This window comes from Urocampus carinirostris, chromosome 6 (assembly GCF_059441175.1).
Source record: "Urocampus carinirostris isolate Australia breed hairy pipefish chromosome 6, RoL_Ucar_1.0, whole genome shotgun sequence".
Classification (NCBI taxonomy): Eukaryota; Metazoa; Chordata; class Actinopteri; order Syngnathiformes; family Syngnathidae; genus Urocampus; species Urocampus carinirostris.
Genome location: NC_142354.1, coordinates 4,872,160 through 4,887,135, shown reverse-complemented (window position 1 = coordinate 4,887,135; position 14,976 = coordinate 4,872,160). Strand labels below are relative to the sequence as shown.

Sequence of the window (14,976 nt, the reverse complement as noted above, 5' to 3'; positions counted from 1 at the left end):
CACAACATATTAGCAAACAGGAAAAGGGGGGAGGGGGAATCATTTAATGCTTGTCCCTGCAGTTTTTAAAAAAAATTGAGTTAAACCCTGTTTAATGTCCTAAAAAGGTTTGCATACAATTCTTAAGGCCAACATTTCCTCATTGCGAACCGAAAAGTGTAGCAGTAAAATAGTAAAGGTAAGAAAAACCCTTGTAGAATCTTTGTGTGTTACCGATGTATCACAATGATACACAAGGTCAGCTTTACAAACTTAGCAAGTAGTCTATTTATTGGCTAATATGTTCCCAAACTTTACAAGTTTTGGTACGCGAACTTCATGTTGACGCAGTCATTTCTGTATGCTTATGTTACTGCTTGAGACAGACTACTGAGCATGAGCGATTATATTAATGTAGAGCAGTGCTTTTCAACCTTATTTGAGCCAAGGCACATTTTTTTAATTGAAAAAAAATACTGCGGTACATCACCAGTCTGTGCTATTGCATCTTTGGTAAAAGTAAATCCAATTTATATTGTTTTTACTAGACCGCACTGGCACACAAATTGGATAATTTCCCTTGGCACAGTACGAAAATTAATAACTGTGCACAGTGGTTGAAAAACATGTAGAGATGCCTCTCTGTTGAAAAAGAACGAGTCCGGCGACAATAGTTAAGAATTGGACTATTTCTATTATCGATTTTTGTCGACTATGTTGACCAATTGTTCCAACCCCATGTTCAAGATTGTCTTTAATGTCATTACATAAAAATGCCAATAAACTTTTCTTTGCAACCTCAGTGTATGGATCTTGTTAAAAGTTTAAAAAACATTGACTCTTCATTACAACATTTGCAATTATGAGTATATATGGTACCAGAAGAAACAAACTATACTTACTTACTATCACTTTAAATTGAGATGGGGTCGGGAAAGGGTTAAAAAAAAAAAAAAAAAAAAAAAAAAAAAAGTCTTTCAGCGCTCTGCTTGAGCCTTTAAATAGAGTTGTATGACACAGCGCTGCGAGGTGCTTGAAACGCAGCGCATCTGCTGTCCCAAATTAAAAACGTATGGCGAGTAACATGATGGTGCTTGTATTGATGTGCATGCTGGTGGCCCCGTGGCTGGCTGCGGGCATGCTTCCTGGCTCCCATGGGAACACTAATCTGGCCGGGAGGGCCACACCAGGAGGGCAACTCAGCAGCTTCTTCAGCAACTCCTTCAAATCAACGCGTGCTCGAGTAAGAACAGATTAACCACCTTCTTATGTGCTGTACTTAAATATTTATTAATTTTTAAAAATCCTGACCCGGATGAGTTTTCGACATGCTTGATATTTTTATGAAATGATGCACAGGCAACACGGTGGGAAAAAAATAGCCAGACTAGTAACGAAATGGCACAAGAAATGTGCCTTACCTGGAGGGCTGGGGGTATTTACAGAGGCTCAAAATCAAATTATGATTCAGGTAATAAACTTTGATTCTAGAACGATGATTGTTTTTTCCCCTCAATTTTAAAAGCGAAAAAGAAATCATACACACAAATTTTGAAATACAATAAATATCTAAATGCTTGTCTTAGTGATAAAATGATAGTCTAACTGCATTTTATTATTTTATTGTTTACCTGAATATGGGAACTTTGTTGTTAGATTTCATATCTATTATAAAAGAAGCTAAAGCGTCTTTCAAGACACCCAGGTGGTATTTTTTTAAAATTTGTATTCAATACATTATTATTTTTTTTTTTTCCATATTGCCTTAAAACGCACGTCCGTGACTTTAATTCTAAGTAGAATATCAAAGGGATGGGATTCCTCAATGTTCTCTGGTAGATTGATGATAGTCAGCAAATACAAATTTGGCAACATCTAGCGGACACATTTAAAACCGGAAGTCAGTGTTTGAAGCAATGCAGCTCATTTTTCTCTTAAGTTCTTTTAGCATTGTGTCAGAGGCCACATAAATTTCAGAGGCTCACGATGATTGCATTTTTCCCCTTAACTTTGGAAGAGACAAAATACCATACAAACACTTATTGAAATGATTCGATTAAAAAATTTATATTTTTTCTGCTGGTTATTCTTTTGAGAAAAACCTTACCTGAATATGGGAACTTTGTTGTTAGATTTCATGTCTATCGTATAAAAGAGATCAAGCTTCCGTAAACTTCTGAAAAGACACCCAGGGTAGTATTTTTTTCCCCGTATTGCCTTAAACAGCGCTCTGTATTTGCCACTAGTTTTAAAACTAATACCTCGCTAATACATGAAGAAAAAATATACATGCAAACATCTATGTGTACATGTTACATTTCATTTTATTTTTCTTTGACAAGTTGACAAAAAATACAACTGAAACAAATCCCCCCAAAAACATTTTTTGCACGTAATACTTCGTGACCCATACACATTATCTAGCACAGCTTTTAGCCATGGTGAAGATCGTTCGTCAGACAGCCACTTCTCATTAAATGTACACAGTCCATTTGTCCAAACGTCTCAGTCCAAAGTGTATGTATATTGTAGGTAGACCTAAGGCATGCGTCAGCTCTGAAAGGCCCGACTGAAAGCACATTACCGTTTTGATAGTTCCGTTATTGTGAACACGCGATGTAACCACGAAAGTGGTGAATTATTAAAAAAATACAATTGATAAATGTTGATAAAAAATACATTAAGACTTTCCAAAATTGGATTTAAGACAAATTAAGATTAAGGCCTTATTTTTAGAATAATGAATTCAAAACCTTTTAGAACTTTTCAAGGATCCGCGGGAACCCTGATAATTAGATCAATTTCTTTGAATTTCTTTAAAGCACTCAGAATAAAGGCAAACTAATATGTTAAGTCCCGGTTTTCATGATAATAGGCATTGCTCCCCCCTTTCTTTTTCATTTATTTTCTTTTTCTCTTTTTTTCCTTTTTTCTGGGAAAGGGAAAAAAGGAGGGGAGGGGAAGGTAAAAGGATAATATGCATTGCATTGAACAACTCCAAATGCAAAAGGTCTAGCTCAGAAGGTTTGTTTTGCTTGTGTAATTTGATAAATATCTAAATAAATACATTATTATAAAAACAACAAGTACATAAAATTGTAGCCAGCTATTTGAATGTTGGCAGTACAAATACTCCTTATGAAAATCATTTTCTTTTCATGGAGTGGGGAAACACATAGTGACACTCACCACGAGAGAAACCAAAATAACAAAAAATGATTTAGTATTTTATTTACTAGTTCATATATTATCCTTATATAATTAGTATTTTTTGGGCGTGCTGAATTAAAAAGCCTGGCGAGCCTATGGCAACCAGGCCGTAGTTTGCCCACCCCTGCATTAAACAGATTTTAACTTGAGTCGTGCAAACATGCATGTGTGTCAAATGTGCAAAGATTTTAATGATAACCCCACAAATCAAATAACACCCATATTTTCCAGACTATGAGGTGCACCCAAAACCCCAAATTGGCCAGAAATTCGAACATGCGCCCTATAATCCAGTACGCCTTATCTGCTGACAAAATTGGAAAAGTGTTACCATATTATGGCAATTATTGATCAGTTGATACATTTTTTGCTGACCACAATTGCATAATGGTGGCAATGAGTATCGAACCGGACAACAATGGTTAAAGGCACCAAATCCTTATTAACAGGCCACTAGGGATTGTTTTGTTCACAATTGCATCGAATGCAAAGGGAACCATGATCATATACGGTATGCAAACATACTTAACATTCTTCCCCGGAATTTTGACTCACTAAGTCTGAAAAGATGGCAAAAAGAATGCTACTTTGAACGGTATTAGTTCTCAACATCATCTGAAAACTTTGTTGCTTTCTTGGTGGGACACAAAAATTGAGTTAAACCCTGTTTAATGTCCTAAAAAGGTTTGCATACAATTCTTAAACCCAACATTTCCTCATTGCGAACCGAAAAAAAAGACTAGAGAGTCTTTACAAACACCAGAGAAACCCTCACATAAACACAAAGAGCCAATTGGCAATGTATCCAGGCCCTCAAAAGAAAGTCCGCTGTGCTGTGAAAAATCTAGCAAGTCCATTTTTCAATGTAATCTTCATTGAACCCCTCGGGAACTTTTTAAGTCACGGAACGGATGGACAGATGGACTGAACAGCCAGTTTTCCCATCTGTTCTTAAACATTAAATCAATTTAGTTGCCGGTGAAAATAGATACTGACTTCGAGTCCTACTGTGAACTTCAGTTATTATGCATCTTTTACTGTATTGAACTGCATTACTTTTTACTATTTTAAGGCTAGGTTTTGTTTCTGAAGGTAGAGCATGTGATGATGTTATCCAGGAATAAAAGCCAAAAATGTGCTTGAACTCTACATTTCCATCAAAGACTAAGACCTCTTTTCCACAATAGAGGTTCCGAACTGTAAGTCAACACACTGCTAGGTCGGCAACAGCAGCAGACGGCCTGCATTGTTTTTTCCAGGAGCCAAACAGGAATTTTTTTCTATTGTTTTGGTTCTACAACTCTCACATCAAAAGGATGCAAACACATGCCATGTGTAGCACATTGTGTGGTTAATTTGTATTTTTCCTTGTTAATATTAAATGCAATTTGATATTTATCAGTGATTTCTGTACGTTCATTTGCAATTTTTTGCTTTGCTTGTGCATTTATCAAGACAAGGGATTTTTAAATCTCAAATATATTTGTGGAGTTTAAACAATACGTGTGAAACGGGAGCATTGAAAAAAAAAACCCAACAACAACAACGACGACGACAAAAAATAGTTAAACAATGCTGAGCAAGAGTAAGTGTAAGTGTAAGTTTATAGCTCTCTGGTTGTGTAAGCCAAATACCAGACGTTTCCAAAGTCATAAAATACAATACACTAAACATAGTAGCGGCTTGTGGGTTACTCTAATTATAGAAGTAAAAAATAGTAATCAAATTTTCACGAGCACAGAAATTTTTGATTTTCCACGGCACATTGTAAAAGGTAAAACTGATAAAATTATAAAACTTAAAAAAAAAAATTTGCTCAAATAAACTATTTTCCTGATTAAAAAAAAATAAATATAGACTTAAAATTATTTTGGAGGGGTAAAATGAGTCACTGCAAAATTATCTGCCATTTTCTTGCATATTTTTTTGTTTTATTTAATTTTTCGTAACTTGATAACCACAATAAATATCACGATCACAAGTGCATAAATACCCCCTGCCAACAATGACCTTTTTTTTTTATTAAATACAAAGAGGCACAAGGCCATAATATTGACCATGGAAAGAAACAAGTTAAGCAAATGAGTATACAAATGTTAAGCACCTCAAGTGCCTTTTTAGCTTGAAAGCGCAATATAAATGCATTTCACTATTTAGCATAAAATGGATTAAGAGAGCCATTGAAATCAGGATATGTGGGAACACAAAACTCAACAGAGATCGGGGGGCCTACCGCCTCCCAAAAAACTGGAGTGCAGTCTCATTTGGGTTGGCAAACCTGCTTAAACCAAATGAACCGTTTTAAAACACATCACAAGCTGTCAGTGTCACACACTCTGAGGAAGACTGCACTGAAAGCTGAAACAGTTAGCAAGGTTTCCTAGAAAATGTTTGGGGTTTTCTCTGAAAAGAAATCCAAATGTAATTTACGTGGAACTATTTTGCTCTGAAAAGTGAAATGACAGAGCAAACATCAGGGTTCTATAAAAGCTGCCGGGTAGAAGGAGGGTTATTGTTGAAAATGGGCACAAGAAAGTCTAACGATAATGCGCCAAGAAAGGCTAAAAACGTGAACGTAATAAAGTATATGTTTATGTAGCAGCTGTGGCTCAAATGGAACCGAATGTTGTCCACTTACAAATGACCCCACTATCTCAAGTAATGTGTTCTTGAACAGGGCACTTAATGCACCTGTCCCCCCCAGTGCCACTCACTCTTATAAATGTAAATTCACTCAAGTGTTAAAAACTTTCAGCGCAATGAAAAGACGCTATCAGTAAATGACTTTTTGTTGTGTGATGGGTTTTACTTTAAAATGTGTTTTTATGCATGGTGGTGTAGGGTTAAAATGGATCAAATTCCTCATACACCTTTTCTCTTTTTTTATGAAAGGATATGCACTAAAATACTATATATATAATAATTTTTTCAGATGTCATCACTATCTTTGTCTTATTTATTTTTTTCAACATTACTTGACATGGAATTGTCTCAAGGTACAAGTGTGTGCCCACGGCAAATGTGGAAAGAAACGTGAAACTTTATCTTGGTTAGTTTATAGTAAAGTATCTATCTGAAGATGTTTTGACTCATCATGAAGGGTTACAACAGTTAAAAAACAAGGCTTCGTTATAACTTCCCCATCCCAAAGTTGTTGTATGAACTGATAAAGCCTTCCTGATCCAGTGGCATTTGGTAAAATAACCTAGTAACGAAATATTTAGAATGACAATATCAAGACACAATCTAGAACAATGTTGTAAGTTTTTCCTAATCTCATATTATTGCTGATGATAGTATTAGAAGACATTTTGTTGTAAAAGATAATAATAACAGAGCTTCAGCGGTGTGAAGCAGATCCGATGATAACAATGTTATTGTTATAATTGTCATCATGGAACAACCATGTTCTTTTTCCAAGATTCTTCTTGGATTGGATGGAGTCAGAGCTTAAGAATTACCCAAATGACACAAGCATATCATTATTATGAAAAAAATTGCTTTAAATCAACAAAACTTTGTCCAATTGCAATCAAATCTGAAAGTTTAGTGATGATACAGAAAAAAGTGGTTGATCATACTTGTTCACAAATATGGCTTAAAAAATAACCTGAACTGTATATTCAATTACCTGTACACACAAGTTTTACTTTCATAATGTGTTTGATTAATCCTGCAGAGAGCGCTGTCCATGGCTGACGAACCCGACAACATCCCAGCGGGTGGAGATGCTTCAGGTAAGTCAAAGAACAAGCCAACTTGATTTAGAAAATTTGTACTGATGGAGTGGGAATTCAAATGACTGTTTGGGTTTGCCTAGTTGAAACAATTCAACAATTCTAGCTTATTACACTTTACTGATTAATCGTGAAATCAGCTGATACGTGCCACTAATACTTTTATCAATTAGGTTGTCCAAGGTTATTTATACTACAGTACAGTGGTTTGACACAAAAGTAAATCATAATTTCCCATTGTGTTCCAATGTTCTGCATTTGTGTTCTAATGTAAATCAGAGTGAGTGTTAATTTTCCACAGATCCCAACATAGGAAAGATTTCAACAATTACCACATTCAAAATATTAGACATCAGCCTCTGCTGCAATATTTTAAATACATGCCAGAAAATTGCTTTCAACGCTACTTCTTAACAAAGGATGGCCACATCTTGTGATATGCTTGGGTATCTCAAAGAGAGCAAAAATCCCAGGACTAAGTGAGGTTCAGTGCTGACATCACTGTTTACTGGATTAAAACTTTACAGACCTGCCCACTTGCCTGCTGTGCGTCTGCCTCACCGGTTCAGTGTACTGCGAGGAAGTGAGCCCGGACATGACTGCCGTTCCCACCCTGCCAAAAGAGACAGCCTACCTGTACGCCCGCTTTAACAAAATTAAAAAGATAAATACCAAGGATTTTTCTGACATTGGTAAGTAGTACCGAAACACAACACCAAATTATTCAGAAATAATTTAGACTCTCACAATTCGACTTAAATACATGACTTTGGAACCTTTTTTTTTTTTTTTTTTTGGGGCGGCAATATTTCAGCATGCAAGGTTTCCCCAATTTGGTGTCAAAGGAGGTTCTTCTAATCAATGGAGGTCTTTATTAATAGGATATGTACACAAATGCCATTTATGAAGTTAAAGCGAAGTCAAAGAAAAATGAAATTGTACTTTTTTTGTACTCTGATAATCAGTGCCGACATTCAGCATATTGGCAAGTATCCCCCTTACCCCTTTTTTTCAAATCTATCTGAAGACTAATAAACAATTGAAAAATTATAATTTTGTCTCAGGTGAAACAGAGTGTGCATCAGTTTTGTAAAGCCTAACTCCTTTATTGTCCCACTTATCCAAGTACTGTATCGGATTGTCACTTTTTTGTCAATGTCACCCCATCCACCAACAAATGCAGTGGAGGAAACTGCAAAATTCATATTATAGTCAAGTCTAGTCAAGTCATGTTTATTTGTAACTCTGCTTTTCACAATGTTCATCAGATTGAATAATATTTTCAAATAAATAACCTAAAACTGCATTAAGACCCCGCTGGACTTCTAGTTGAGAGCCAAGAACACAGGTTAACAACAAATAGCTGCTAATTTTCTACACTGAATTTGTCTGTATTTTCACTTGAATAAATAATGTTTCTTTTACCACTGAGCGTTCTGATTGAGTGAGATGAATACCAGCAACATTTTGCTGGGGAGCAGGCGAAGGGTATCAGATATATTTACCACAGATAAGTACAGTCGCATTCTGCGCTGGACTTGTGGCTCAACTTGATACACACTAATCGTTTCAAAGAAATGTGACCATGGTACTTAAAATGAAAATAAGTATTTCTGTAAGTGCTCTCTATACAAATAAATGTGGTGTGATTAGTTTAAAATAAAAAATAATTACGTGAAACAATGCTTTTAGGGTTCAGAAAAACACACTTTCCTGGTATTTGGATTATGTGAATTTTTTTTTTAACTACACTGCGACTGAATATCAGTATAATTTTCAGTTATCAGCCACCATGACCAGTAATTATTGATAAAAATTGATTGATTGAGCTCTAGCGTTTTGTTTTCTTTTCATCACACAACAGTAACACTGAAGAGGATCGACCTAACAGGGAACCTCATCTCTGAGATTGAGGACGGGGCATTTTCCAGACTGCCGTTATTGGAAGAACTGTCTTTGGCGGATAATAGGCTGGTCAGGCTACCGTCACTCCCTTCCAAACTGATGTCCTTCAATGCCAACAACAACCTTCTGAAGACCAAGGGTGTCAAGGCTACTCTTTTCAAAGTATATCTCACTCACAAAAGCACTGTATTTATGTAACAATAATTATTTTGTTGGCTTTGTGAGTGTATAATTCGGCAAGTTGTACTTTTTTTTGTATTTGTCATACAAACAATTAAGACAATGTTAATTGAAACAATTCATTATCCTAATCCAATAGAAACTCACTGGTCTGGTCAACTTGTACCTGGCTGATAACCAGATGGAGGCTGTTCCACAGATCCCAGAAAAAGTTCGGACCTTACATCTACAAGTACGTACTTTACTGTATATCTTTAAAAAAAGTAAATCGTTCCATTGTTTGCTCACCTCATTTGGAAATTAACCTCATCCTCTGAATGAAGAATTTAGATCCCACGATTCAAGTTTCTCTTAGCTATAACAAGAACTCCAAAGTAGTGTACAAATGCTGATCATAAATAAATGCACTATGAATATCATTGGAAAAAAATAGCTATTTTGTTGATCTCCTGTCCGTTAAAAGGTTAATGCCCCATGAATACAGCCCCATGTTGCTGACAACATGAAATGTTTTTTTTTCATTGGAGTTCATTTTTAGTAGGGTTACAACCCAAAAGGACCAAATCCTTGGATCAGCTTCCAAAGCTTGACAGTATACCAGATAAGTCACTGTTACTGTGTATGTCCAGTATTGCTTTAACAACAAACAAAACCTATGCACAAGAGAACGTATATAGTACAGTTGTGGTATCAAACTTTTTCTTATTGCATCTGTATTGCGTAGATACATTTTTTGTCTTTGCTAATACAAATATACTTATACTGAAGCGAGTTCAACATGAACTATACCTTATTATACTATTCATTATTCTTGAATGTGCCAATTATGTTAGCATATGAGTAATTTTATCATGAATAAGCCTGCTTCAAAATATTTTTGTACAGCGTCAAAAGAGTTTCTTCATCTCTCAACTTGTTTTGAAACATTTATTAATGAAAAAAAATGACACAACACAATCTTAAGTAACTGAGAGGGAGAAATATTTTAACGTATATGATCAGGGGTGGCGAAAATACGGCTCTAGAGCGGCATGAGGCTCTTGGCCAATAAGAATGCGGCTCTTTGGCTCATCATATTTTCTATATACTGTAGCTCTTGAACACACTTGAATCCATCGGAGTTAATAACAAATAGTAAATAATATTTTGGAATTAATTTGGCAGATTTGTTGTTTTTATGCTGCTTCGGACACATAACTGACAAATTGTGTTTCACTTTGAATACAATTTCTTTGAACCATTTTTTATGTGACATTTTCATTTTGCCCTAGTGTAGTTTGGAAAAAACACCTGACCTAACATGCTTGTGTGAATATTTTAATATTCCATTAATTTAAATTTTACAGGTTATATGTGTGCATCTGAAGTGTGTTCAGTAGATGTGTGTGCTAGAGAGAGAAAGAGAATTAGATGGTGAGAAACAGTGCGTGTTTGTGATGAGATATGAGAGAGGTGCCTTTGTGTGGAGGGGTTATGTGACCCCCAGGGTAGTTGCTGTGTTAACTCTGGCTGAGGTGCATTTGATGTGTGTATTGAGGGTGGACACTTTCCTTGTAATCAACACAAGAACAATACTTGTTATATTGCGAGAAGAGGAGTGTGTTATGGGAAATAATATGTTTTTAATTGTGTGCGTTTGTGTGTGTCTGTCATGGCAGGTCAGTGCGTGGTGTGGCTCTTTGACTCTCACAGTTAAAAAATTCGGCTCTTTGTGTCAAACTTGTTCGCCACCCCTGATATATATATAAATATATAAACTTCTCCATGATCTGCTACCTTATCATGGCGGAGGAGTGTCCCAATGATCCTAGGAGCCTATGTTGTTGGGGGCTTTAAGCCCCTGGTAGGGCCCCCTACGGCAAACAGGTTTTAGGTGAGGGGCCAGACAAAACGCAGATCAGAAGACCCCTTATGAAGAGAAAAAACATTGGTCCACAATTTCCCTCGCCTGGACGCGGGTTACCGGGGCCCCCTTCTGGAGCCAGGCCTGGATGTGGGGTCCTCTGGCGAGCGCCTGGTGGCCAGGCCTTTGCTCAAGGGGTCCGGCCTGGCAAAGCCCGAAGGGACGACGTGGGTCCCTCATCCCATGTGCTCACCACCTGTGGGAGGGGCCAAACGGATGGGGTGCGTAGAGAGCTGGTGCTTGTGCTTAAGCAACAAATAGCAGTTCAGAGTACCCACCCTTTTTGGAATCCTTGGAGGGTGTGCTTGAGAGCGCGCCCCCTGGGGACTCCCTCGTACTGCTGGAAGACCAACGCTCACGTGGGCAATGACAGTGAGACCTGGAGGGGCGTGATCTGGAAAAACAGCCCCCCTTACCAAAACCCGAGTGGTGTATCATTATTGAACTTCTGTGCCCGCCATGGTTTGTCCATAATGAACACCATGTTCAGACATAAGGGTGTCTATATGTGCACTTGGCACCAGGACACCCTAGGCCATAGTTCCATGATCGACTTTGCAGTTGTTTTATATCGGACCTGCGGCCGAACGTTCTGGACACTCGGGTGAAGAGAGGGGCGGAGCTGTCAACTAATCACCACCTGGTGGTGAATTGGCTACGATGGTGGGGGGGCGATACCGGTCCGACCCGGCAGACCTAAGCGTGTTCTGAATATCTGTTGAGAACAGCTAGCAGAATCTCCTGTTAGAAGAAGTTTCAATTCACACCTCCGGCAGAACTTTGCCCATGTCCCGAGGGAGGCGGGGGACATAGAGTCCAAGTGGACCATGTTCTGCGCCTCCATCGTCGGCTGATCGGAGCTGTGGCCGTAAAGTAGTCGGTGCCTGCCGCGGCTGCAACCCTCATACCCATTTGTGATCACTGGCGGAGGCCAAGGAAGGCGAGTTCTAAACGGCTTCGAGAAAATTCTGGTCCACCATTCGGCGTTTTAGGGCCATCGACACTGTGTATAGTGGCGATAGGGCGTTGCTGACCTCGACTCGGGACTTTGTGAATCGGTGGACAGAGTACTTCAAGGACGTCATCAATCCCACAGACACGTCTTCCTCTGGGGAAGCAGAGCCAGAGGACTCTGAGGTGGGCTCTCATATTTCTGGAGTTGAAGTCACTGAGGTGGTCAAAAAGCTCCTCAGTGGCAAGACCCCAGGAGTCGATGAGATCCGCCTGGAGTTCATTAAGGCTATGGATGTTGTGGGTGTATCATGGTTTACGAGCCTCTGCAACATCGCGTGGACATCAAGAGATTGACAGGTTTTATTGACGGGTTTCGCTGCAGCGTCTGCCGTCATTCGGACCCTGTGCCGGTTCGTCGTGGTGAAGAGGGAGCTGAGCCGAAAAGCAAAGTTCTCGATCTACCGGTTGGTCAGCGTTCCCACCTTCACCTATGGTCATGAACTGTGGGTTATCACTGAAAGAACACAATCCCGGATATAAGTGGCTGAAATGAGTTTCCTCCGCAGGGTGTCTGGGCTTTCCCTTAGAGATGAGGTAAGAAGCTCAGTCATTCGAGTGGGACTCTGTGTAGAGCCACTGCTCCTCCGCATTGAGAGGAGCCAGTTGAGGTGCCTCGGGCATCTGATAAGGATGACTCCTGGACGCCTCCCTCAGGAGGTGTTCCGGGCATGTCACACAGGCAGGAGGCCCCGGGGACGACCCAGGACACGCTAGAGAGACTATGTCGAGGCCGGCCTGGGAACGCCTCGGGATTTCGAGGAAGTGGCTGGGGATAGGGACGTCTGGGCTTCCCTGGTAAGGCTGATGCCCCCGCGACCTGACCCAGGATAAGCGGAAGACAATGGATATATATTATATATGCTTTCATGGCCCCTTGCGTCAAAAACGTTCCCAACCCCTGCTCCAAGTCAATATTATCCGAGGGACTTTTCCCCAAACTTGCAATTCGCATTCCAACAATTGATGTTCAATTCCAACGAAAATTGCAAATTTGCAGGTGAAGATTTCTGATGACATGCCTATAATTACTCAGCACACGGGACCAGACTGAATGACTTTTGGACATTATTTTTTGACAAAAATGCATAGATTACAAGAAACCTCAGATTTTGCAGAATCAAATACTTTCTCTTTTAAGTTACTTTGTGTCTTTGGTCTGTTACAGCCTTAGTTTCACTAGTAGAACTCTTTTCATGTCATCATCAGAACAACAACATCACAGAAGTCAACATCGACACCTTCTGCAGGTCCAACGACACCTACTACCTTCGACCCTGCCTCAGTGAAGTCCGCTTGGATGGCAATCCTGTGGTACTGTCAAAGTACTCCGACAGCTTCACGTGTATGAAAGTACTGCCAATCGGACGGTACCGATGAAGAACCAACGACATTTACATAATCCTATTCAATCGAATTACTGAAGAATTTAGCTCATTGTTTTCTCATTGGGGGATACTAAAATATTCTGGATTCGGGGGGGAACTGGCATTCACGTGACAATAAAAGTGTGAATTGGTCAAGGCCAAGTAAAGTTAAAGGTTGTTTTTAATTCATTTAATCTGCAATATCAATTATTCAAATGCAAAACTGTATCGTAGAAAAACACTTCAGAGCTGAACTGGTAATTAGTTTACATACCGTGAATTAAAGCCACCAAGAACATTTCACAATCTCCATGGACTGCCATTGTAATGTTGCACCTCAAAAACAACCTATTAATCCAAAAGGTGCTGTAAAAACCATTAAAACGATTTCACATGACAAGTAATTGAATTAATAGTGAAAGAAAATATCATCAGCCTTCTATTAGAACAGACATTATTGATTTTCAAACTCAACCTGAATTTAATAAATGTATGAAATGTAGCCCCAGTACATCTCCTTCAGTAGTACATTTTGTGTAATAAAAATGATTACCAATGTAAAATAGTGGTTGTACAGTTACATGCACATGGCTTAAGATATGTGAATAAAGTTGAAATTTTTCTGTGTTTGGAATTACTCAGCCTTCAAAAAATGTACAATGCCAAGTTTTCTGTTCTAGGCAACGAATGAGTTATAACATATATTTTATGTTGGAATTAGCACCAGTTATTCCATTTGCTCCAAAATAGTGGTGTACATGAAAAACATACAAGGATCCCATTCCAGGCTATTTGGGGAGATAGGAAAGGGATGTTTACTGTGCTGAAGAATTTTAAAATGTTTATCTATTCTGTGCTCTCAATTGTTCAGATCCTCTCAAAGTCCTGGAAACTGATATTTTATACATCAAATGATCATCTGAGTTGTTTCCTGAAGTAAAGCCATACGTTTACACATTGCTTAAATTCCAGTTCATTGTAATGGTTTACAAAGTTAGTCGTCAAATACCATATGAACCAGTGTAAATATTGTACCTTGTCTTATAACTGCAGTAGAACAATAGCTGTCAGTGTTGTTTACCATTAACAACATCCACAAATAAAAATTGCACGCAAGGGCTCATAAATGTTTGTGGTCTGTAGTCGTTAAGAGTGTGACCAGCATTCGTGCCGAGAAATTCCAGCTGTTGTTAATTTGCAATGCAAAAGGCAAACTATGTAAATCATTTTTGTGCTTTCCCTTGCCCTACACCCAAACATTGATTCATGGTTACCATTTTGTGCATTACAGCATAATACAATAATCTAACACTGCTGAAAAAAATACAAGTAGGGTAAATAAATCAGAAAACAACACTGCCACGTACGGAACATTTGAGTAAATTCTGTATCTGTTTTCCAAATTGGCAAAGATTTCAACTCTTCAAGTAAACTGTGGCTTCTACTACTTGATTAAATCTAGACTTTTTACGAAGGCAAGACAGACCGATAATTGTAAAATACACATAAAATGTGTTTTCATTAGAAAAGTATTTTGGCAGAAACAGGTTAGTACATCTGCCCCACATTTCAGTGGTTGTAAGTTCATGCCTAGGCTCCAATTTCCAGTAAAGAGCTAGCGTGAATCAAATATGTCCATATGAGTGATTGGTTAATTGTCTATTTGTGTCTAGTGATTTGTATC

At 38.4% G+C, this 14,976-nt stretch overlaps 2 protein-coding genes across 6 annotated transcripts in view; one reads left to right on the top strand and one right to left on the bottom strand.

The window, feature by feature from the left end:
* cenpp (centromere protein P) overlaps positions 1-14,976 on the bottom strand; it is a 148,777-nt gene that overhangs the window by 108,261 nt on the left and 25,540 nt on the right. Inside the window, exons 7-8 of one of the 5 annotated variants that reach the window (XM_088337553.1) lie at positions 11,193-11,325; positions 10,754-11,110 (exon numbers count right to left, since the gene is read on the bottom strand). The exons of 3 other annotated variants lie outside the window; for them this stretch is intronic. In XM_088337553.1, the coding sequence (XP_088193679.1) occupies positions 11,091-11,110; positions 11,193-11,325 (153 nt within the window). In that variant the 3' untranslated portion in view covers positions 10,754-11,090. Of the gene's footprint in view, positions 1-10,753; positions 11,111-11,131; positions 11,326-14,976 lie in introns of those variants that run through there. One more of the 5 variants, XM_088337551.1, reaches the window with a different exon arrangement.
* Positions 1,003-14,001, top strand: ogna (osteoglycin, paralog a). The gene is made up of 6 exons (XM_088337554.1): positions 1,003-1,222; positions 6,869-6,926; positions 7,454-7,618; positions 8,791-8,993; positions 9,151-9,243; positions 13,135-14,001. Exons 1-6 carry the CDS (start codon positions 1,052-1,054, stop codon positions 13,303-13,305), a joined length of 861 nt encoding a protein of 286 aa, XP_088193680.1. The 5' UTR covers positions 1,003-1,051; the 3' UTR covers positions 13,306-14,001.

Bases quoted from the DNA above. Each gene is read 5' to 3' on its own strand.
- ogna (XM_088337554.1), top strand. From the start codon at position 1,052: ATGGCGAGTAACATGATGGTGCTTGTATTGATGTGCATGCTGGTGGCC. The intron at 1,223-6,868 runs GTAAGAACAGAT...TTAATCCTGCAG, and splicing joins TCAAATCAACGCGTGCTCGA to AGAGCGCTGTCCATGGCTGA. The intron at 9,244-13,134 runs GTACGTACTTTA...TGTCATCATCAG, and splicing joins TTCGGACCTTACATCTACAA to AACAACAACATCACAGAAGT.